Consider the following 25138-nt stretch of genomic DNA (forward strand, 5'->3'; position numbering starts at 1 on the left):
CTTTTATGGTTCATGTTGTGTACTTAACTAATTCTTCATGGTCATGAATTCACTATTTTTGAGGATCCTTTGAAAGGTCAACCCTGTTACCAGTGTTAGACGTCCATTGTGTTCTGCCTAATACCTTCTTCAGCACTTATTGCTGAGAAATGGAACCATTTCAGACAGCATTAGTCCAGATGTGTTCATAGATCCTTTCTAAAAGAACAGAAAGCAGTCTTTTCAAGAAAAGTGTTCCTATACAGTAGCGCCGTTGTTGTGCACACAACCCTAAATCATGAGTTTGAGGCACTGTGAAAACCTATATTTTGGGATGCACTGTATGTTGCTTTAGGTACAGATCTGCCACATCCTTAAACATAAATTGATGGGCTGCAGTGCAAATGACGTAATCTTAATTTGTTGAGATTGTATTAAATAAGAGGATGTGTAACTTGCACATCTGTGCAAACATGTAAAGACATTTAAATAAAAATGTGTGCCTGTAGTACATTTCCAGACATGTCAGCTAAAAATGTTTTGCACACGTGCGCTTTTAACACAGCTGAAGTTTTATTAACCTTGAATATCACTTTTTATTGGATATCTCGTGTGTTCTGTTTAAAGCTTCTAGACATGTTCTCCGGATGTTGCTGTTGTGTTGTATAATGTAACTGATTCACATATCTGCCGGAGGCAATTTTGCAACAATCGGAAATTCTAAACTCTGTGTTTTATTAACTGTCCCAGGTTCGCTTCAGCACACTTAAGTGTCAATATAGTGTGTTTCTGTATCAGTATGTCTGTTTTCAACATTTACTGACAACAATGTAAAGTTCACAGGTGGCTGATAAGGTGGTCTGTTGCAGTGGTCAATGCTCGTGGTTATCCTCAATCTTAAATCTTTTAACTTACATTCCTGTTCAAACTGTGTGCACTTGTCTTTGGTCTTTGTATCAAAAGCCACATTGCTGAATTATTGGTTAACAGGAAAGTTCCATTACCAACAGCTACTGCATAACTAGGATAACTGTACATGACTCGTGTCTCAGTCAGGTCCTCTTCCAACGCTCTCTCAACAGCTGTTCTGGCTTTTGAATAAAAAACATGTTTTCTAATACATTTTCTGCTAATGGCTCAAAAGCCTTAATACAAAATGTTGAATTGTGCGATTTTGTGATTAAACCTGTAACAACATTAGGGTTTGGAAGGATATTCGGGTGAACTATTCCTTTAGCAAGGGACCTCCTACAACATCCCTTGATTTATTTTCCTGTCTCTCTCTCTTCTCTATCTGGGCATTAGTGCAGAGGGAGGGCTTATCGCTCACCTCTCCTCCTACTTTCAGAAAGACCAAGACAGAGAAAGAGAAAGAGAGAATTACAATAGACTTTACTCAGCAATGTGGCCAGAGCACCTCCTCTCGGCTTTGACTAAAGAAAAATACATTGTATATACGTGTCGGGAAGCCATAATTGTGGGAGTCTAAACAGATCTGTTGGACTGTTTCACCTCAACAAGGGCAAGAACGAGCTTGCAGAAAAATATTATAAAACTCGGACTGCAATTGCCTTCCTGAGATACAGACATTTAAAAAACACAGGATCGGCACTTTTTTTCACAAATTTGTGACTCGACACAAAGCGGAACGAAACCCTCAATACGGACATCATACTTTTAATCACAGGAGCACCGGGTCTCTTCAGCCCTTCTGACCAGCTTGAGCATGTGTGAGCAACCTGCACAGGCATCATGATCTCTCACTACCCGCTGGCATCGCTGCTTCCCTGGCCGCCCATCCCGCAGTACCTGGATGAGGATGGAGGAGTGGCCCTGCAGAGGTATCAGCCATGTTCACCTGAGAGCAGCCCTCGACACTGGGTCAGTCATCAACCGTCACTCTGTGTTCCATGTCATATAGTGCTTATTTGATGGTTTCTTATAAATTTGTGAATGTTGGTGTGTGCGTGAAGATGAATTAATAAGTGAATTACTAAGCTGCATTTTGTTATACTCGGGTTTGGTTTTAGTTTAAGTGATGAGATTCGTTTTTTGTGGTCTTGCTTTGTGTAAAAGTGCCTGATTTGCAGCTCTTTTTTTGTGTGGATTTTGGTCAGAACATTTTATTATGTTTGCAGAAGAAATAAATTGTACACACAGAAGTGTCTGAAAGTTGGCGTAGTTTAAAAATGTGCTCACAAATGTGTTATTGAGACAAGTTTACTTTATAAGTAGTCCCACGTATTTTATTCAAAAATATATCTGTATTTAAATTGTAAGGTGTCTGTAAGGGTAAATTTAGCGAGTGTTGGTCTACATATTTAGGGGACAAGTTTGTACCCAAAAGCGGGAAACCTGATAAATCTGAGCTCCTTTGTAAAATATTGTACATTCATAAAGTTATTTGTGCATTGTCTATACAGTGATATGCTGTAAATGATGTTAACATTTTGTCTTTCATATGTGGTCATTGTGTGTGTAAAAATATACAGTGAGTCAATCCATTCAGGAAAGTTAAATCACCAGGGAACAGTAGAAAACAACAGTGAGGATTAGCCCTGTGAAAACCCCTAGATTCATTTGGCCACCTATACATTGACCAGCAGGGTTTGTTAAGAGGATGAGGTGTGTGGTTGTGTGTTTTGTGGCAGTGTTTGTGTGTGTGGAGGGGGTTCAGAGCGGGAAAAGCTCTCTCTCTGTCAGCACTTTTTCAAAAGTCACACAGTGGTGCTGACCGCTGCTGAGCGGCGCTTACGAGCATGTAATGATTCAATTCAGGGAAACAGCATCATTGTATTACACAGAAAGAGTCTTAGCATCATAACATATTCTCTGAAGGCACAGATTAGAAACAAGTGATAAAATGGTATTAAACAATGATGACTGGAGGTCAGGCAGTGGGGGTGAATGTTTAACAACATGTTACACATGGCTAATTTTAAAGGTTTGTAAATATGTGAATCTACATAGCAGATTTGCACATTTACAATACAGAAATTTGGACTACTCATTCCTTATTATTTGTATTGTCCAAAGTTTAAAAGATGAACTCAGCAATCTTAAACAAAACAGAATTGTTTCATCTTTTATAAAGTAGCCAGAATTTGCTTATAACTCAGCACGATGACCCCAGAGCTATATATATATTTGCCAATCAAAACGTATATCTAAGCAAAAGCCTTTGGTTCATAAGGTTTGTAAGATGATAAATTAGCAGTACATTACAGGCAGAGAGAGAGAGATCCATCCTTCTTATCCGACATCCGGGCTCAAGACCCTTGCTCTCACACTAGAGAGTTTCCGAGTATTGTTCCTCCAAAAGTGTATTGTTCTTCTGACAGTGAGGCTATCGAGAGTCTTTCTACCTCACGCTCACCCATAGATTCCAATTCCATACACATGCTTAGTTCACACACTCGCATCCATTCAAACACATTCATTGACAAGCAGCAAACACGCAGAAAATTCAAGTGGGCCCACATGCAGTAGAGGCTAACACCAATAAGCTTTGTGTCCCACGGATTGTTCTGCATTGAATTTGCATTTATTAAGCATTTTTAGAAACAAGAAAGCAGTAAAATAAAAATACATTTTCATAAGTGGGAAAAAACTTTTCAGGTGCCCATTTTCCATCCTTTCCCCTCCATATTGGTTCTGGAATGGAAACCACTTCATCGCTCACTTAGAAACAAGAGAGTTTATGTAACGTAAAGAATTTACAACAACAGTACGCACACCACTGCTTCAACTATCTCTCCTTCAGCAGAGTGACAAAACGTCTTGTTAAAATGTAATTGGGCTTTAATCTTCATACATGGCTTTGTTTTCGTGGCCTTAATGATGAGGATGGTGACCAAAGTTCACGCCAGATGGGTCAAGTCGCTCTGGGCGCTCCCTGCGCACGCCACCAGCCATAAACGCTGATGTAGCTGCTGATTTTCTGCTTGTCGCAGCAATGAAGACAAACCTTTGTAGTCAAGTGATCAAGGACCAGGGTCAATGCACTCACATATTCTGTCCATATGGCACAGTCGTGTTGTACACATACTCTTGGGGAAGTCACCACGGGTCAGTGCCATTGCCCATTTAGATTGCTTTGCATCAACCGCAAGCGCGTGTCTGGAATTATGCTGAATATAGGAATCGCAAGCTTAGTATTCTGCATTTTTGCATGACTTCCCGTTTCGCAATTAGCCTTCAGCACCAGTGGCAGATGTTCGTTGGAAGTGACACTGATGGTTGCTAGACGATGTTTCCTTTCTTGAGTTAAGTGAGTCACGCGTGACCGAGTGGAAAATAAATCTAGTAGTTTAGGGATTCATGTTTGTAATGCAACTCTTCTGAACTGGTAAAACCTGCACATGACCTGTCAGAGCGTACACCAGCACTATAGTCATGAATGAAGCGCTGTCGAGGGTGCATAAGAGGTAAGAGCCATGGCCTAGTGGTCAGTGCTTTGGAAATATTAGCTGGTCCTCATCTGGTAGAAGTGGATTAGTCATGTTTTGCTTTTACTCTGATATCATTTAAAGTTTAAACTATAAAAAGAGACTCTTCAGGTGGATGTTTGACAAATCAAGCAAGCAGTTAAGAATCAAATATTTTCTTATGCTTTTGAGTGTTTTAAAAAAGAGGAGAATTTACTATGATGCTACCATAGTCTGTATAGCTGTACTATTAAATTTCCACTGTGGGTTTAGTGTATCACTATAGCACAAGTTAATAAACCTAAAGTCATTCTCATTGAAATTATGGTTCAGGCTAAAGTCCAAAAGGGGAAAAATCTGTCAGCTGGGGCGGAAAGTTAATTACCCACATGCATCAAGCAGACAGTTATACATTTACATTATGTATTTGGCTGATCCACAGCAAGTTACAGTGCATTGAAAGTATACAATAATGCAACAATGTTTGTATTGCCTGAGAATCAAACCTACCGCTCTATCCTTGTATGGATTGGATGAAAACAATGGTGTGAGAAACAAGCGAGAACAATCTGAGATTGTGTGTGGTTATGTTTGGCATTGCCATAAAAATATATACTTAAAGCATTTTGAAGTCTGAAGTTATTTCATTTGTATTTCCTCGACTTTAAAAACATAATAAATCAATTAAATTGTATGTTATTTTAAATTCAGCAATATGAACTATGGGGGTTAGGTTTGCATGTAGTAAATTTTGTTTTCTTAGAATGAAAACATTGCGTAGATGAGATCTAAATCATTATAGTTAAGGAAAACCCACATTATGGGAGGTTTGTAAATCATTTTAGCTGTGGTAGATGACAGGTATGTGTGTTCAGCTTCACAGAGCAAAAATAACTCATTACAAAGTTCTCTCACTTTCTCTTTATTTCAATTTAGTGCATTAACAAGTGTTTAAATTTAGAACGAAGACAAAACTCTTAAGTCTTCCCCCACAGTTAGTCTGATCTCAGTCATGTGGTCCGGCTTAATGCTTCCTCAGTGAGGCCGGAGAGGAGGAAAAGAGAAATGAGTAGAAAAGAAAGTGAGAGCTTAGGCAGACAAATTCTGGCCCGGGAAGTGATTTTACCATCTCATCAGTCACTTCACTGTCTGAAACTGAAGTTTATCCATCTATCAATCCCTAACCGTGGGGAAAACGTCTGTCTTTCAGGGTGCCCATCTCTCTGTTTACGGATATAGTGGTATAGGTGGTAAGTATAGGTTTGATTAAATTGAACATCCAAGCCTGACTGACCAGTGGCTTATTAAAATATATTTTATATTTATCAAATAAAAAAGGGAAGATTAACAACACGTCGATAACATGTCACACACAACTACAATAGCCCAGGATTTGTTCTGTCTTTAACCCAGACATATTGAAACCAGACTTCAATGATTATAATACTTGTCATGTTGACTGTTGAGTTAATGTGCCACAACTTCATTACACTAGGTCTACTTATTTCTTATATTTCTTAACATATTTCTAATACAATCAATTTGGCTTTACAAGTCAAGAACTTTCTATTTTAACAAGTTTTTACACAACTACATGCCATCAAAATAAGTAAAGCAATTTTAACTTGACCACTTGGCAAGATTTAAAACAGTAAGTTGCAATGACTTGTAAAATGATTTACAATGTCCTGAAAACACAAGGCAGGCAAAGTCCTCTGAAAACACAGGGATACAAGTTCATTCATTTTAAGGGACTGCTGAGCCAGCTGTCTGGTTAAAGTGTATGACATTTTTTACTTGTTTGTCATATTGCACATGGGCTAGGCGTATTTCTACAAAGTGACCAGATGGCCCAGCTGTTTCAAAGAAACATATGAAACAAGCTTAAATAGTAATAGTATAATAAACTAAAGAACAACACATAGAATGACAAATTACAGGTGTACGGGGGAGGAGACCATTAAATGAGACAGAACAAAAACTTACAAGATGGTGTTATTGTCATGGTTCTGCCACATCTTGTCAGATTTTTCTAGTCTTGGATCATGAAGGTACCACGTTTTGTGTGGAGAGAAACACATTATTGTCGAATCATGACATAATGTGCTTTCTCTCCGGTCTTGTCTTTAGCCCCACCCTCTCGTTCTCTTGTTAGCTTCCCTTTAGTGTTTTATTCCCCACAGCTGTCTTGTTAATTGTCCTTTGTCAGTCTCCCTATGCCCTCTTGTTTTCTCTCCTGTGCTGATTCGTTTTAGTTGCTGTGTTTTCATTATAGTATGCGTAGCAATACGGTGTGTCGTCATGCTCGTGGTTTCTATCCTTGTCTAAGTCTTGTGAAGTTTTAATTTAGTGATCATGATTCTTTCTTTTGCCCCCTTTCGGGAAGTCTTTGATTTTATCATTAGTACTGTTCAGTTCTGTTTTAGCCATCTTTGCTCCTTTGTTTTTGTTCATTCAAGTTTTGAGTTTTTGCACACGGTGTCCTGCGCTTGGGTTCTCCTTCCTCATCACCCCTCTATATTGTGACGGTTATTGTACCAAGCACATGATGACATGTTTTTGGACACTAGATAAAACACTCCAGCTGGCTTCAATCATGATCATAACGCCGCAATAAAACTCTTAGCAATAACATTACAGTTTATTTTCCTGTCTTGAAGTTGCAACTCTAAGCAAAATTATTTCACATTGCCCTCTACTGGGTCACGTATAAAAACAAAGACATCAAGAACATAAACACACACACTCACTCTCTCTCTCTCTCTCACACACACACGGACCAGTCAGGAATGACGGTGAAGTTCTGGGAAGTGAGTATTAGTGAGAGTTCTTGACTGTTCCAGTCGTTTGCGGATGCTAACAGGTGTATCTACCACATATTTCACAACAACAGAGTTTCCACTGTGGCATACATGTAGTCTGTGCTTTTGATGGGGCTCAGTGGGGAACTTGTCACTTTCTTTGTTTTGTTTCGGTTTTCTTTTATTTGAAACGAGGCGATCAAGGATTTTCATTTCTTCTTTAGTCGCCAAAACAGCCTTGATTTTAGTTCATGTCATTGTGACATTGAAATGTACAGATTTGTGTGTGCAAAAAAACAGAAAATACAAGAAAAAGTGAAGAAATAAATGTATATACTTTTATCATGTGTTTGTATTGTGTGTATATATATATATATATATATATATATATATATATATATATATATATATATAGGAATGGAATATTAGTCAAGTCAACTTTATTTATATAGCGCTTTTTACAATTTTCATTGTTACAAATCAGCTGTACCAAAAACATATTGACTATAAGTAAAACATGGTTATAAAAACAAAAAAGGTGAAAACACAGAAGACAGACACACACACCGATTCCAACACACCCACACACAAAACACTACACATACACAACATGCACACGCACCAACCCACACAGACACGCACACAGACGGACGCACAGACACCCCCCCCAAGACTGCATGCATATTGCACAATATAAATGAACACTGTCTGTTATTTTTTATAAACAGTATGCAAAATAATACGCATATGCTGAATTTATTTCACATGATCTCATTTAATCGTAAGCCCACTTACAGGAATCAAGAATTTAACATGTTTTTTTATGTTTTCCTGATCTTGCATTGTTAACCATTTGTGTGAAACTCCTTGTCAATCATCAAAAAAAGAAACTTACTTTTAGTCCATTCATTACTGTTACAGTAAAAGCTCAGATCAAGCATGTTGCATTGTGGGATTTAGTATTTTTGGGTAATTAGCTCTGATTGTATCCTTCAAATATCGAAGGTCATGCAGTTTTTCTATGCATAACACATGCAGTAATATTCATAGAGTATAGTTTTTTGGGGGGGGACTTTGTTCGGTGTTGGACTATTATTATTTCTTGTGAGATCTTTTGTGGTATTAAAGAAAAACATGTTTCACTCTGTTGTTCCTGCAATGTTATGGCAACACAAAAATCATAGATTCTAGAGAATTGTGAATCCGTGTTTCCAGATCTATTTATCAGCAAAATCTCAAAGCAGAGCTCAACCTTCCCCCAAATCCATTGACAGAAATAACAGCATTAAAACTCCCAGCGCCCTCTAGCTCCAAAACTCTGATCTAACACTCTCTGTCTGCGTCAGCTCTGTCTGCTCATATTTCTCCATCTGACGCTAGCCCAACACAGCTGTCCAGAATCTGATCGTATACTGTATCTTCCCATACACATGACCTAGTCTGGGATTTTCTCCTTTATCTTTTTTGTATGTGTGTTTGGTTGTTTAGATGCATGATAGCTGCCTCGTCGGTCAGGTACGATGACTCCAGGCTTTGGAGTTGGGAGGTTTAAGCAGGAAGTGGGAGATTTCCTGGAATTTGTGTTTTTTCCCCCACAGTGGTGCAATAACAGTGCTCTGGTTACTCATGCCGATGTACTCCGTAGCTTCACAGGCCCTGTGTGTTTACGTGTGTGTGTTTGTGTGTCAGTCGACCACAGGAGGAGAGACTGGTTGGAGACTGGGATTGTACTCTGGGGAGGCTTAGACTCAGCATGTCTCCAGTGGTGAGATAACTTGGTGTCGACAGGACAGATATCCACAACCCCTCTGTAAAGTTTTATGTGTGTCAAAAGATAAAACGGTTAAATTAGCAGGTTACATTGCAAACTATAATATAAGGACCTTAACCAGACAGCTATCCTCAAGTCATGAATATTACATTATGCATTTTATTTAATCATGTGTTTCCTTTAAAGATTAACATCCCTGATGAAGTTACTCTCATGACTCAGAAACACACTCTCTCTACCTAATCCCTGGGGGCTATAGTTACATGTGAGATCAGAGGTGTGTGTGTGCGTCAGCCGCGTCCAGTCCAAACGTCCGCCATTTGTCAGGCCTTGTTGTCGTGCACTGTGATGACATCACTCCCTTTTGAGAGCAAGCAGCTGTCCCTGGAGGGGGGACTGGAGGTCAGAACCTCTCCCACTGCTCCTCCACGCTTACCAGAGTCCCTGGGGACCAGCCGAGCAGAGGACACCCGGTCAGACCAGCCTGGGAACTGGAGTGGTTCCAGGAGAACAAGGGTTTCCCCCGAGAGCCCCATTGCCCTTGCTGGCCTGGCTTTTTTTTATCAGACAACATACTGCTCTGTGGGAAGGCAGGGATCCCTGCTTAAACACGCGTCACTCTGTTGAACTGACTGTAGTGATGGTGTGTGACGTTGAGGGTGATGTAGAGGGGTTTGACGGAGTCATGTGATAGGTCGTCAGGGTACTCCTAGGTGAATAAACACAAACACGTTTAGTACAACCTTGGTTTTGGTTTCTAAGACATTAAGCACAGACCTTGACTAAATGCCTTATTAATGATAATTCAAGATTTACAGTTTTTTTTCACATGCTAACAAGCAAAACAAAAGTCTGTGCAGTCCAAACTGTGAATAATTTTTCATTGCTTTCAGATTAAATGCATTCAGTGACCACATTTTTCAAAATTCACAAATACTCTACAACCTGTAAAACACTATATATTTTCAACACATCTTTCAAATGCTAACACACTGCTTTCAAAAAAGTTAAAAACACATTCAAACAGAATGATGTCACATTTCATGCATTTCTGCAGTAATTATTTTAAAACAAATGGTACGTATATAATGTATATTATATATTTTATTTTAGAGTACATAAGCAGAAGAAATTATTTTTCCTGAAAGTTTTATGACCCCCATTTTCATGACTAGATGACTTTACTGTGATTGTGAAGATATTTCTCCTGAAGACTGCCAGCGTTGGATTAGATATTAACAGTGTATTTTTCAAGATGCATTGCCAGAGAAGACATCAGATGTGATGTTGATGAGAACTTGTGGAAAGGGAGAGGGAGAGGGAGAGGGAGAGGGAGAGGGAGAGGGAGAGGGAGAGAGAGAGAGAGAGAGAGAGAGAGAGAGAGAGAGAGAGAGAGAGAGAGAGAGAGAGAGAGAGAGAGTGTTAGACTTAATCCTCACAGTTATTTACAATAAACGAACATCTACACGTATCATAGTGACCCTGGAATTTCAGGATTCCCCCATATTTTTTCACAGTTGACTGTAATTGTTGGTACTATATTCAAATTGCAGCATTCCAGATAAAAAATGTTATAGTACATTCAAGAAAGTGAAAGGTGGTTATTCTATATAAAATACTGATTCATTCAAACTCCCTGTTGTAAGTATTTTTCAGGTCAGCGTGTTATGGATGAAATGTATGTTTTCTGAATGAGAATTGTTGCGAGTGTTATGTTACAATGAGTTTATTTTGAGACGTATATGAAGTGTTTTGTTGGTCTGAGTGAGTTTTGGAGGTGAGATGAACTGTTTGGCCAACAGTCATGTTTTGAAAACAATCATTCATTTCAGTATTAATAATAAAACTTTTGATGCAGTATACCAAAATCTATCATATATGATAGTTATAAACACACCTACTTTTGTAATTTTTTGGCTATGACTAACTCCTCATCCCATAAATAGATTAAGACTTTAGCATGGATTTCACAGACAGGGTCACATATTTAAAATATTTTGAAATGTTTATTGAAATATTTTGTGATGTTGCACGTGAAAAATGAGCAAACAGTGTTACTGTCCTGCAGTTTAACATTCTAACATCAAATGAAATCAGAAGACATACGTAAGACAACTTGCAGTTTGTGGCAACCTGTGCTCAAATCCAACACTGTGCAAATATTTTGGTTTTGTACATTTAAGTTAATGCACTTGGATAGGCTACTATACAGTACACTCATTGGCTTGGGAAAGTCCCCCGGGGGCACACAGGGTTAAATCCCCTATTCAAATGCACAATGGTGAGAGGTTATCTCTGTTAAGTACATGAAGCAGGCCATACCCAGAATCAAGCCTGTGATCTCTGTGTCATCCGAACTGAGAATCCACTTTATTATAAACTTTTTTTTATTAACAACAGTTTTGTGTTTTTGTATTAGGGAAATGGTTACTGAATCTGTCTGTTTTAAAAAACTGGCCTTAAAAACTTCATACCATCTCACCACTGGTCCTTTTCCGAGGCGTAGAATTGTTTTCCTTTGTGCTCCAAAATGTGGCTGAGTGAATGATAACACATGAATAATATCAATTGCTCTTTAGAAAGCTTACGTGTAGCTTGAGGAATAGAGTCTTATAGTGAATGTATTTATGTGTGTGTGAGAGAAAGTGAGGGTGCGAGGGCCTACGTCACACTTGCTCATTCTACTTTGTCTCCATTGGGTTCCTCGGTTCAAACAAATGAAAAACCAGACGGCCTGCACGTGAGGGACATGAGGAAAAATCCCCTCACCCAAACAATCAACTACAGCGTCAACCTTCCTTATATTGTCTCTGAGTTCAGTCATGTTACCTCACCAGAAGGCCTTGCCCTGCCCTCTGACCTTAAGCTGGCATGGCTGTGTCTGAATTCTTTGGATAGTTAAGGAAATTATGACAACAATTGATAACAACTTTTTATTTGTTTAATGTAGGTAAAGAAATGTCTAAGCCTGGGACAGTTTCATATTTATATGGTATTAGCACTTAAACAAAGTGTCAGTACATTTATGGCATTTTTTAATCAACTTAGATCTGTAGCAACAGTGCCAAAAATCACATTTGGGGATTTTTTGTTGGCTAATGTAAGAAAATCAAGACATATAATCCAACAAATATAATTTTCATATAAGCATACCTTTATGGTTCTTTTTGAAGTTGTTTTCTACTCAAAAAACTATTTTGTGACTCAGGGTGACCAAATGAAGCCTTAAAATCCTGTACATTTGTACAAACATTGTTAAGTGATAATGAATTCTATAATAAATAATAAAATGACTAAATAATAAAATTACTTTTAATATAATAATAATAATAATCTTCCACTTGATCGTTCTGGATCTACAGTGTTTTATGCCATCCCATGACTTTAAGAAAAAACGTAATCACATAGGCTAGTATGACGACAGAAAATCAAAATCTGTGATAGACAATTTTTATTTTGCGATGTATTGTTATTTTTTATACATTCCGTAACAAATACGCTTTTAACACAACGTGGGACAGTGTGCAGTGGGCGGAGTTGTGTCATTCACTAGGCGGGGGTGGACTGCAGAGGGAGGGAGAGAGAGAGAGAGAGAGAGAGAGAGAGATCCCAAAGACTCCAGAGATTTCTGTGCATCTATACGCGAGCGCTCTGAAAGAGGACAATTCACCCAGGATAGCGCTGCTTTCAATCGGCCGATAAACTTACAATTTCCCTTTCTCTCCGGACTTCAAATGTTTTCTGATGCCTCCGCCGGACGATGAGAGAGGCCCTCACCATGAGATTCGCTTGGAAAGCTAAAATGGTAAGAAGTTGCGGTTCCCGTTGCCTCCTCCGCACACTGTTGATTTTGCGGTTTGAGCTTCTAGGGGGGAAGAAGTCGAGGGTGGGAGAGCGAGCGCCTAGGGTGAAGGATAAAGAGCGTGGGGAGGAGGTCGTGGGGAATATAAATCATGTTTTAGATTGCATGAGCAATAAAATGTATCGTGCTCGTATGTTTATCATCCGCGCACGACTTTGGATCCAAAAGACTCCACGTAGGCGGCAGATGATGCGATCCCGTTAGTTTCTCGGTCTTGAAATAACAACTTTAACGTGAGTTGTACTGTGAGTGTGAACAGCCTCCAGGCGCTTGGTCTGCAGACGAAAACAAAGCGGACAGATTGGCTTAAATACACTTGTTGTTATTGTTTTCCGCGCGGCATTGTTTCTCACGGGGTCTGGGATTTTGTTGTTTTTGTATGGAGGCAGCAGGGGGAGAGGGTCCCTGTTTGGGATGATAAATTGATAACACGTTCAGCATCCAGCAGATGATGCATCCCTTCATTGTTTGTTGTGAGGCTTTGAAAAGGCCTTAGATGTTCCACAACTTAGTTTTTCAATGAACTTTTCTTCTCGTATTGGCCTTATAGTGTAAATATGTGACATATTTTAAAGGTCACAAAGGATAAAATGTCATTCAACCACAAATTAACTTGAAAATGGTCTGATGCATCGCGTATGGCAAAACGGCAAGAATTCCCCAACATTTTTTTATTCAGACATTTTTCTGAAAAAAGTATTTTTTTCCTTTTATATTGCCCCACCCTCTTGTATCTGCCTGTTTCGCTGAGCAGTCTTTAAAAGACGCTTAGGAAAACATTTCTTCCAGTACAAAGGGACTGCACAGTGCATAGACTGTGGAATCAGCAGGGTCCAGGCAGCGAGCGCGAAGACCTCCTACCATTGTTTTTGAGTGTGGACTGCATGACTCATCCAGTATTTATCTGAACGCACTGTACAGGAAACGGCCGGGAAGTAGACAGACTGATCTACTTCATTCCAGGGACTGTTACTTTTTTAGGCCCGTAAAAATGCAGACGTTGTATGGCTATGTCGCAGTGTTGAAATGATTTCATAGAACAGTGTTTTTACTCTCAAATCTAATGACATTGAAAGAAAACAGAACTTTCAAAAGCTTAGCAAAAATGTAGTTACAATTGATAGTTGCTTTTTTTTACTTTGTAACCAAGTAGTCTAAGATGCAGAAATTCTTCTTTGTATCTAAGAGAGCTAGATACTCTTGATGGACGTATAACAGCATTAACCGTTTGTTTAAGTCTCGCCCGATATACACATTAGTCTTGTTGATCATAGTTGTGGTAAAGTCTGCTGACTTTCTCAATAAACCAAAGACTCTTTTAAACAATTGGCTATATAAGGACAGGCCCACAAAATATTCTTTGACATATTTTAAAGTTCTTTCGGGGTAATAATGAACAAAAAGCATAGAAAATGAGTGTTCAGTAAGTAAGTCCAAACAAAAGATTACAATATTAATTCATAAATTAAGGTCTTGGTCGGATTTTGCAGAAAATGTCCATTCAACGTAACTTGACTTCAACCTAATATGTCAAGTAACCTGTAATTTCATGTTTTAATCAGAGATGGTGATAGAGAGACAACACTTTACGATTACAGCTTTAAAAATATATTTTTAGAAAATTGCCAGATCCAGGAAGCCTCCCCAAAATGTGTTGTTTTCATAAAATGTGTACATATAAATATAGCATTTTTAAAAGGTTCTTTGCACTGTAGAGAAAGCGTTTGGGAGATGAGAGACTATGCAGGTACACATATATCACAGAATGTTACACAACTCTACTTTATTGATATTGACTGCGGAAGGCAGAATATATTGATGTGGCCGTTCATCATTCCCGACAGTTTAATGTGAATGTTAGGCTGTGCAGAGGCTGAAAGGCTGCACTCACCCAGACACTCAATGCTGGTCATCTCATTGTACTGTTTGTATTTGTGTGAGTGAGTTTGTGTGATAGAGAGTGCACATGTTTGTGTATGGATATACAGCATGTTTACAGACTTTTACGGAGTTTGGTTCCTAAAGTATAAAGTCCTTGACTGAGAATCTGTAAAAGCTCTTAGCCTCATTGTTTGAAAACCTCTTGCCAGCTCTGATCTCATCTTTTCTCCCTCTCTCCTCTCTTTCCTGGCCTCTTTTCTCTAAATTAGTGCTTAGTTTTGATCATAAACTTTAAAGGTGCACTCCGTTTTTTCTTATTTGCACTAAATAATACTAATTTAGCAATCGTCTTGGACTAACACCTAGTGATGTGAAAGTGTCCGAAAGTTAATGAGATGAGACATGGCAGCTATCATGTGGTGAGATACTCTGTGTATAAACAGTTTGAGTCTACAATATTTTAAACTGATTTGAATACTCTCCAAGTCTCCATTTCTTTGTGTGAAACTTGGTCGATAAGAATAAGGGACTAAATATGCATTTAAAGCCCCAACTGAGATATGTTGCTTGCTGTTTTTCAGTGGTGTAACATTAATTATGTCCTCCCTTTTCACAGAGCTCTGTGCAGGACTGGGGGGAGGAGGTCGAGGAAGGGGCCATATACAACGTGACACTGAAGAGGGTCCAAATCCAGCAGGCGGCAAACAAAGGCGCAAGATGGCTGGGGGTGAGGAGGCCTTTGATCTGAATGCACTTCCACATTTATTTAAAGAAACACGATGGTTGCCCATGCTGGGGCAGTCAGACAGTCGGGCATATTAGAGGTGACCCTGTACAGATTTTTATGGTCTACGGAAGTATTTTCGTCATAGTTTTATAGTGTCTGTTAATTACCGTCGTGGATTTATTCTAACATTTAATGAAAAAACATCATATATAGTTGTTATTTTGGTAAAATAACAGCTCTGTTAAAGGGATAGTTCACCCAGAAGTGAAAATTCTGTCATAATTTATTCACCCTCATGTAACTCTTTCTTCTGTGGAACACTAATGAAGATATTTTGAGAAATTGAGGTTTTGTGTCCATACAGCCGAAGTTGTTGGGATCCCAGTGTTGTTGGGGCACTGACCTTCTTTCGAAATATGTTCTTTTTTGTTCTGCAGAAAAAAGAAAGTCAGACATGTTATGGCCACGTTTACATGTTGAGAAGTTTTTCCTTTGCGTTTTTGAAAGAATTCACGTACACACGACAGCGTTATCAAAACGGTCTGCATTTACGCGGATCAAGGAAAACAAATGCTGTAGTATGCACGCCAGGCCAGTGGATAGTGATGTTGTTTTGCACAGGACGTGGCTTGGCACATGCACAGTTATAAGCCAAAAGTGCTTTTTGATACCGTTGGTCAACGTAAATGTGTTTAAAGTTTGTGAATGTAAATAGTGTGTCTCCGCTAGTCTTATTGGTGCAGCAAATCCTCATTTTGCTGGAGAAACGTTAATGTATAGTCGAGCAGCGAGAGCTCACAGTACGGGAGGCAGCCATATTGTTTTGGCTATACTCATGTGTGTGAGCTTGTAATACGAATGCCTGTGACATCATCGTTTTCAGAAAGTTTGTCTTGCAGTTTACATGGAAATGAGAATGCCGGCGTTTTCAAAAAGTTGCACTTTAAGACTTGTTTTCAGTCCCCTAAAACACAGTTTCCATGTAAACGGACAGCCAAAACGCATATTGTTTTGTGTGTTTTCAGTTAAAAATGGTCTTGTTTAAACGGCCTCTAAGAATGGAATAAGTAGCCTAAATGATGACAGAATTTTTATTTCGGGTTAAACTTTAATGTAAATGCTAAACTTGCATGAGTTTCGAGGTTATGCTCATGATGGCACGCTGATATGACTGTTCCAATTTTCTGCTGTTAATACTGTAGCTTTAACGTTTTAATAACCTTTTCTATAATGTCAACACCCTTCTGAATCAACATCAGAAAACAATGCCCTCGTCAGCTGATATTATTTCCAGCCTGAAGCATAACAATCCAGGCTGTAAGGTTATTGTCATACAGCAATGAATGGGTGTGAAGTTAAAACAGTTAACAGTTTAATTTAATATAGTCATTTTAGAAATGTGATTGGTTGAGATAATGCTAATTTAAAAAACACAGAAATTGAACATTGCAATTTAAAGAAAGCACATGTCTTCCAACATCTTCTAGAACCCCGGTGACAGTGTTTATTGCATGAACTAGTTTTGTCGACCACATCTCAATCTCTTTACATGTGATTTGTTTAGCTTGTTGTTTTGCTCTTCCAAAAAATGCACCCATCCACCGTCCGTGTCTAACGTTTTCTAAACAAATGTTGAACTTTTTCACCTAATGAAGCATTATTAAAAAGTCTGCTGACTTCCCGGCATGTTTGGGAGAGGGAGGAGGAGGGCTTCTCTGATTAAAAGCAGATTGTAGGGTTTCCTGTTGAAGCGTGCTAGCCGTACCAAGTTCTCATTCTTTTCCTTTCCCTGTTTATTTCAACTTTTCCCCCAATGTTTCTCTGCAAGCTGAATCCACATGCCGATAGTAGGACGCATACTTAAAATTTAAAAGCTAAACTACTTTATATAATCTCTGTTTTTGTCTTGTTGTTCCCTATCAGGCGGAAGGCGACCGATTGCCCCCGGGTCACACAGTGAGTCAGTTGGAGACATGTAAGATTAGGAGTATCCGGGCAGGGACGCTGGAACGCTTGGTGGAAACATTACTCACAGCTTTCGGTGATAATGACCTGACCTACACCAGCATCTTTCTCTCTACGTACAGGGCCTTCGCAACAACTCAGGGGGTGCTGGAGCTGTTGTTGGGGAGGTGTGTGTTTGTGGGAAATTTATCTGAGTTGAAAGTGAAGACTTTTAGCTTAATTGTTTGCTCTTTATTTGTGTTACTGTACATATTTGAGCTAAAATGAATATAGTGGTTGATAAGGTTTGAGATTTCACTTAAAGCGATGGTTCACCCAAAAATGGAAATTGTCATAATTTACTCCCTCTCATGTCATTCCAAACCTTTATGACTTTCGTTCTTCAGCAGAACACAAAAGAAAATATTTTGAAAAATGTTGGTGCCCAAACAACAATGGTCCCTATTGACTTCCATTGTATGGAGATAAAACTACTGAGACATTTCTCAAAATATGTTCCACAGATGAAAGAGTCATATACAGGTTTTGAACAACATGAGGGTGAATAAATGATGATAGAATTTAAATTTTTGGGTGAACTATTCCATAAAGCAACCAGTAAGTGGTCGGTAAGCAACCACCCTAAACGCCATATTGAAATACATTCAAAACTTTTCAAAGACCTGAGAATTAAGTGAGTTTATGCTAAAAACAAGTCGGTCAATGAGGTACTGTAGAAAAAATCTACTTGAATAAGGTACTTAATAAAAAGGTAAAGCTTAATTCAAGATTTTTTCATATTTCGTATTTAATTTTATTTCGGAAAGTCTTATGCTCCCTGAATCTTGATTCTTTTTTGCTATTTTTACTGGAAAATAAACAAAAATCCTTTTGAAAACAATAGTTTAGTGTTTGGTTCCTTTAAGTATTTGCTGTGGTTTCTCCTCTGTCAGCATGTTTACAGGCAGGTCTCCTTACTCTTTCACAGGTATGGCAGTTTTGAGGATTTTGAGGTGGAAAGTAACCAGTGCCGGGCAGGAGAGAGCAGAGGCGCTGTGAGAACGTGAGTTTAGTCTCTATTCCGGTTATCTTTGCTCTATCTACAATAACTTTCCAACAGAACTTGTTTTTGTTGTTTCATTTCCATGACAGCTTAAATGATGACTGTTGAAGTTCAGAAGAAACGTTAAAAAGGGAACTAAAAATGTTTGGTTTCTTCATAAATCGCAACATTGCAAAACTAGGGATTCCCTCACTGGCAGTATCATTATCATCAGTTTGGCATCGTGGAAGTGTATTTTACTTTTATTTTTGTTTTAGTATAAAGCCTACATGCTTCATTTGGTTTTCATTAATGCTTACATTGCTCACTATCATATGTCCTGTTTTTCACTAGTTTGTGTGTTTTCACCTTTTTTCTCAGTGCTTTAGCGTCTATCCTCAGAGCTTGGTTGGATCAGTGTCCAGAGGACTTCCAGGAACCTCCGTCATATCCAAGCCTGCACCGTGTGCTGGGTTTCCTGCAGAAGGCCATGCCGGGCTCAGAGCCAATGCGTCGGGCTCAGAGTCTGCTAGAGCAATTACAAGTTCAGGCCAGCCTGGAGAATGAATCGGATGGTAGGTCTTTTTCGGTCACTGTGAATTTACTTAATCTGTGTCTCTATTTCTGTTCATGTTTGTTCTGTCTTCCTGTGCTTACAAAAACATCTGATGTTGGATTGTTACAGGAGGCTTCCTCGGCAACAATCCTTTCTGCCTGGGGGAAGAGGAGGAAGTGGAGATTGAAGTGCAGGAGGACTTCCTGTCCTTCGAGGTCGACCTCGTAGCAGAGCAGCTGACCTACATGGATGCGGTAAGCGATGGCACAAACATGAAACTATATACATAGATTTGCCACAAAATTTTCATTTTCCATCCAATATATAATTAATTTAATATGCACGCACAATATTTTTAAAGAATTGGCAAAATGCTTTTAAGAATAGTCATTTTCAACTTACCAACAGTGTTTAATGTCAATCAAGCAGAAATAATATAAAGGAAATATTTTGGAGTTAAATAATAATCATAATAGTAAGCAGTAGCTTTAGTTATTTTGTTGGTAAAAGCATATTTTTCTCAACAATGTGTCCTTCCTTTCACAGCTGTTATTTAAGAAGATGGTTCCTCATCACTGTTTGGGTTCTGTCTGGTCTCAGCGTGATAAGAAGGATTGTAAACATTGCGCGCCCACCATTCGTGCCACCATCACTCAGTTTAATGCGGTGACAGCGTGCGTGGTCAGCACTATACTCCGGCAACGGCAGATACGGCCACACCTGCGTGCCCGCATCATCCAGCGCTGGATCGACATTGCACAGGTGCTTCATGCACACATCCGCAGTTGCATGGACACGTTATTTTGAGGCTAGTGTCTAAACATATTTGGGCTTTTGTGGCACAGAAAAAGTCTGATGTCCGTCCAAAAAGGATTTTAGATTCACTTTCACTTTAGGCATTTAAGCAATGCTTTGTGTTGTCTGGAACTAGATCAACCAAAGCAGACAAAAATATGCCAATGAAACCGAATCCAGCTTTCCAAATAATTTCTGATAGATAAAACTAGCTAAAACATCTTTATGTGCTCAGGAGTGTCGCATTCGTAAGAACTTCTCGTCTCTGAGAGCCATTGTGTCAGCTCTTCAGTCTAATCCTATCTACAGACTGAAGAGAACATGGGCCTGTGTTTACAAGTATGTTCTGTCAATCGACTATAGATTTTTATTCTCATGTATATTAGAATGTTTTTGCATTCAAGATATAATGCTGTAAATACTATTTCCTCTGACTGTTTGTTAGAGACAGCATGCAGATGTTCGAGGAGCTGTCCGATATTTTCTCTGATCACAATAATTACCTTACCAGCCGAGAGCTGCTGATGAGGGTGAGCCGGCAAACACACACGCACCCACTTCTCATTCTTAGCTTTAGTTATCAAGCATTGTTTAGTTAGTTAGCAGGCACTATTAACTGAAACGATATCTGACAATTATATCTGTCTCATCTTTTCAGGAGGGCACTTCAAAATTCGCCAGTTTAGACAGCTGTGCCAAAGACCATCAGAAACGGTCACAGAAGAGACTACAGTTACAGAAAGAAATGGTTAGTTAGCTAAAACTACTATCCATATGTATTCATATTGTCAACATTCTAAATAATTACATATTTTTATTAGCGGCTACTTTAAGTAGAAAAAACAGTCATGAGTTCACTTTTTGTGTACAGGGTGCAATGCAGGGCACGATCCCATACCTGGGTACCTTTCTCACAGATCTGACGATGCTTGATACAGCACTGCCTGACCAAGTGGAGGTACGACTGTATTCTCCATTTTCATTACCAAAGAAATGTTGAGAGAGCAACCCCGAAGCGAATTATCTCTTGTGGCATTAATGACTTAGCACTGCCAGGGTGCTGAGGTATTTGTTTCCAAGGTTTATTATGTGACCTTCCTGTGGATTGTTTCGCAAGAACTTGGAAGACTTTTCATAACAAAATAAAGGAAGATTTGGGCTAAAGTGCATTTCTGTGTTTTGTAGGGAGGACTGATTAATTTTGAGAAGCGACGCAGAGTGAGTACACATTTCCTCACTATTTGTTATTTATTTGAATCACCTTTTTGTGTCAGTCCTTGTCTACTTTTTAAACCATATCATACAGAGGAATCACACTGCAATTCATAAAATAAAACAATGTTTTTAAATGATTTGTCTCTAACATGGCTTTTCTTTTTCACAACAAGTGTGGGGATTTTATTTCGCCTCTTGCTCTGTAGCTATTAAGAGCCATGTGAGCGATGAATACAATCTCTTTCTTTATCTCTCAGGAGTTTGAGGTGATCGCTCAGATTAAGCTTCTGCAGTCAGCGTGTAACAGTTACTGTCTCACCCCTGACCCCTCATTTTTACGCTGGTTTAAAGGACAACCTCTGGTCACCGAGGAGGAGAGGTAAACACTGTCTATCACTGTATACTTTATATTTTATGTTCATATTATTTCTCATATTGATATCTGTTTTGGTCTCAATATTAATGTCTTGCAGCTATGCTCTGTCCTGTGAGATTGAAGGCTTAGAAAACAACAGCCCAACATCACCTAAACCACGCAAGAGTATGGTGAAGAGACTGAGCTTGTGAGTCAACCCAAAATCATATGAAGCCCAATAAAAAAACAAAAGCTATTTTAATTAATGTCAATCAAGGTTTATTTTTTGCTCTGTCTTTGTCCTACATTAGACTCTTTTTAGGTACTGATGCCTCAAACTCTCCCATGAGAGAAAGTCCTCGGTCGCCCCCTACAGGCAGCTCAGGGGAGAGCATGGACTCAGTCAGTGTGTCTTCCAGCGACTCCAGCCCTTCAGAGGGCGAGGGCATGACACCTACACACTCTATAGATACTCATCTGAAGAAGGTACTTGGATCTTATATAATGCCAAAAATCTCAAAGTACTTCAACAAAATAATTCATAGCTATATTTACCGTAGCTATCCGAGTCTTCCTCCTGTACCTCATTGCACTCCATGGACACCTCGTCTTCCTCAGCCAGTGCTTCCATATCTCTGGCGTCCCCGACACTGCCGGGGCCTCCCTGCACCCACCGGCGTTCCGTCTCCCTGACGCCCATGACTCCAACCTCGCCCAGTTTCTCACCCGCTTATAACACACAAGCTCAGGACGCTTGTATCATCAGAGTGAGCCTGGAGCAGGGCAACGGAAACCTCTACAAGAGCATCTTGGTTAGTGGGGAGTTTTAAAATCATTAATGTACGTTTAGCAGTGCATCCAGAAATTCAGTTCTTCCAAAACTGTTTACCACGGTCCCCCCGTGGCCTGTAGCAGTATTGCATTGGGTCATAGAAGGCGGTAAATTAAAATGTTAAATTAGATTTGTTAACTTCAGTGAAATATGATTTGCAAATATTATAGTGGTGCACATAATCTATACAAACCGGTAGTAAATATTTATAATTTAATGCAGTGAAAGAATGTACTGTCAATAAATTACTAAAGTAAATTCACACAGGAAAAAAATATGAAGCTGCTTTTTAAATCTCAAATACGTCTCCAATCACAATGGGCAGCTCTAAATGTTTGTCTGAATTTTGCATTTCTGCGCAGCTGACAAGTCAGGACAAAACTCCGGCTGTGATCTGTCGAGCCATGGCCAAACACAACTTGGAAGGCATGCAGGCTACAGACTATGAGCTTGTGCAGGTCATTTCTGACGAAAGAGGTATTATTTTAAATCTTTCTGTTCTACTTTAAAAATACAAAAATAATAGTTTGATGAATTAAGGACTGAAATATTCTGTCTGTTGTTTTTGTTTGTAATGCAGACCTCACATTCACAATCCTGTTATGTTTTCTGTGTTTAGAATTGGTTATCCCTGACAACGCCAACGTGTTTTATGCCATGAGCACCTCGGCAAACTTTGACTTCTTGTTGCGTCTGCGTGGGTCTGAAGGGAGGCCAGTACAGCTGCGCAGTCGTTGCAGCTCCACTCTACCGCACACTCAGCAGCCCTCCAGTTTGTCTGTTAGACTTAGCAAGGTCACGCTGTGACCTCTGACCTTGGATGGGACAAGAGGGACTACAGAGGGTGGAGACCTTGAAAATTGGCTTTACAGACTATTGCAAGGGGGGGCAGTATTGTTAACAAAAAAAACATTTCTGATTGAAGGCATACCATGTTCTTCCATTCTGCCTTTTGGAGTAATACAGTCAGAATACAGCATGTGCCTCCCCCTCCCTTGTCTAAAACATTTTATTGGAACAGACGTGTCCCACCCTCCACTTTGATGGATATTTTGCACATGTGCAGGAAAGTCTCCTGCTTCTTGTCAGTATTTTGCATAAGAGCACATTATCTCTTCCCAGCCAAGAGAGCTGCTCAGTTTCAGCAGAATCTGAGAGAAAACGAAGGAACTCTGGGAAGGGAATGAAATTACTTGCATCAGTATTGAAGGTGATTGCAGGAGCTGTGATGTCAGTGTTTTCTTTCAGTGTCCCTTTGTGCACCGTGTGAACAACGTGGACTGCAACCTTAGACTTAAAGTGCTAAGACTGGCTGCTGTCAGTCAAGATTGTGGCTTTGCAAAACATAGAATTAGTTTTATAGGATTCTTTATTGATACATCAACAGTGCTAAGGCCAAATTTTAGAAAAGAGGAACTGTTTCCTCTAGGTATTATGAATGATGCACAGCTATGATGAACCATAAGGTTTATGAAGTCTGTGGCCTAATACTCAATTTCAGCTGCCTAACTTTTCCTGTCTATTCTAAGAATTTTATATCTATTACTGAGTTTCTCATATTGTGAGCTGCGTGACGAATGCAGAAAATGTGTTCTGATTGGTTCCTGCTTGGTTTTATCAAGTCTGTGGAATTGCCTTTACTTTGATTGGATCAATGTTGTGTCTTTAAGGTGTGATACACCGATAGGATGGGTTTTGTTTCTGAAACCCGGATTGAGCTGCCTTCCTCTCTTATACAGTGGCACTTGCTGAGGGTTGGGCGGAGTCAGGCGGTGTGTCTTGAAAGTATACTTTGTCCTCTGTTGTAGCCTTCCTTCCTTCATTCTGTCTTCAAGCAACACTATATTAATTATATATTTTCTTTCTGTTTCCTTTTTGTATGTATGTTTTTGTAAGAGCTGAAGAAATATGATTTGTATTAGAAAATGATTTTGGAAGTTTTAAAAGACTTTGCTATGTAAAACTAAAAGAGAAAATTTAAAACGCTGTGAAATATGAGTGTGTGATTGTAAAGCGAGTATTACAACCGGTCAGGCATTTTCACTTTCACGAGCACAATAATTCACGTACAGTTCACCATGTGAAACATTATCCAACGCCTTTGAGATGTTACTCTTGTGCACCTAATAAATATCACTTAGGTGGCGGCCTGTACAAAAATATGTTTTACACTAAAACTAATTGTCTTTCACTCAGGCATATTAACACTGATCAGTTTTAGACATTTCAAAATGCCAATGGATTTCTTGCCTTAATCTGATTTGATCTTTACATAATGCCATTAGACCATAAAACCTCCTAGTCTGTTGTTTCGTACTTGTTAGTTTCTAACTGTGTTTATTTTTACACATCCTGTGGTCATTGACTTTGAGGCTTGTAATTTGTCAACAGACACCAAGTGCCAAATTTGCTCTATTTTTCTGTTTGTTCTCTCTTGCTAGTTGCATTGAACATACAAAGCTTCAATGACATTAGCAGTTAAAAAAACTAAGAATGTAAAGTCTTAAAAGAAGACGGACGGCAGTGTTTGTTTTGCTAATTTGTCTTGGTTCAGATTTACTCAGCACTTGTGAATTTTCTCAGTTCTTTATTTTGAATATTTCTTTACTACCAAATAATTGTCTATATAACGTGAGTTAGTGAATAAATTATTATCATTAACGTGTTTTGTAATTGAATTATTAATTTTCATTAAATGGAAACCCTGAAATGTAGTATGGTCATTGACTGATATGTGCTTTTTACCCATAAAAGTAAGTGATTCATTCATTCGTTTATTCAAACTGCTTTGTAAACTTATTCTCCTGAGGTCAGTAGTTCACATAGCAGCTACTGTCATCCGGATTAAATGAAATATTTGGTGGTCATTGTCATTTCAAGTGTTAGTCTACGAAGACATAAACACTTGTGCTTTATAAATAAACCTGACATTTACAAAATACATTTAAACA

At 39.0% G+C, this 25138-nt stretch overlaps 1 protein-coding gene across 2 annotated transcripts; it reads left to right on the forward strand.

Moving 5' to 3' along the window:
- Nucleotides 1-1354: 1354 nt before the first annotated feature.
- Nucleotides 1355-24951, forward strand: rgl1 (ral guanine nucleotide dissociation stimulator-like 1). Of its 2 annotated transcripts, none has more exons than XM_079468285.1 (18): nt 1355-1860; nt 15338-15448; nt 17372-17580; nt 18381-18455; nt 18816-19009; nt 19120-19244; nt 19537-19752; nt 20021-20124; nt 20231-20315; nt 20444-20533; nt 20657-20743; nt 20971-21003; nt 21258-21379; nt 21474-21563; nt 21667-21841; nt 21916-22167; nt 22550-22664; nt 22807-24902. In XM_079468285.1, exons 1-18 carry the CDS (start codon nt 1732-1734, stop codon nt 22992-22994), a joined length of 2400 nt encoding a protein of 799 aa, XP_079324411.1. In that variant the 5' UTR covers nt 1355-1731; the 3' UTR covers nt 22995-24902. The 2 variants fall into 2 exon arrangements, with proteins under 2 accessions (XP_079324411.1, XP_079324412.1); XM_079468286.1 differs by lacking the exon at nt 1355-1860 and adding an exon at nt 12508-12783 and having other exon boundaries at nt 22807-24951.
- The last annotated feature ends 187 nt before the right edge of the window (nt 24952-25138 follow it).

This window comes from Barbatula barbatula (assembly GCF_947034865.1).
Source record: "Barbatula barbatula genome assembly, chromosome: 11".
Taxonomy (NCBI): Eukaryota; Metazoa; Chordata; class Actinopteri; order Cypriniformes; family Nemacheilidae; genus Barbatula; species Barbatula barbatula.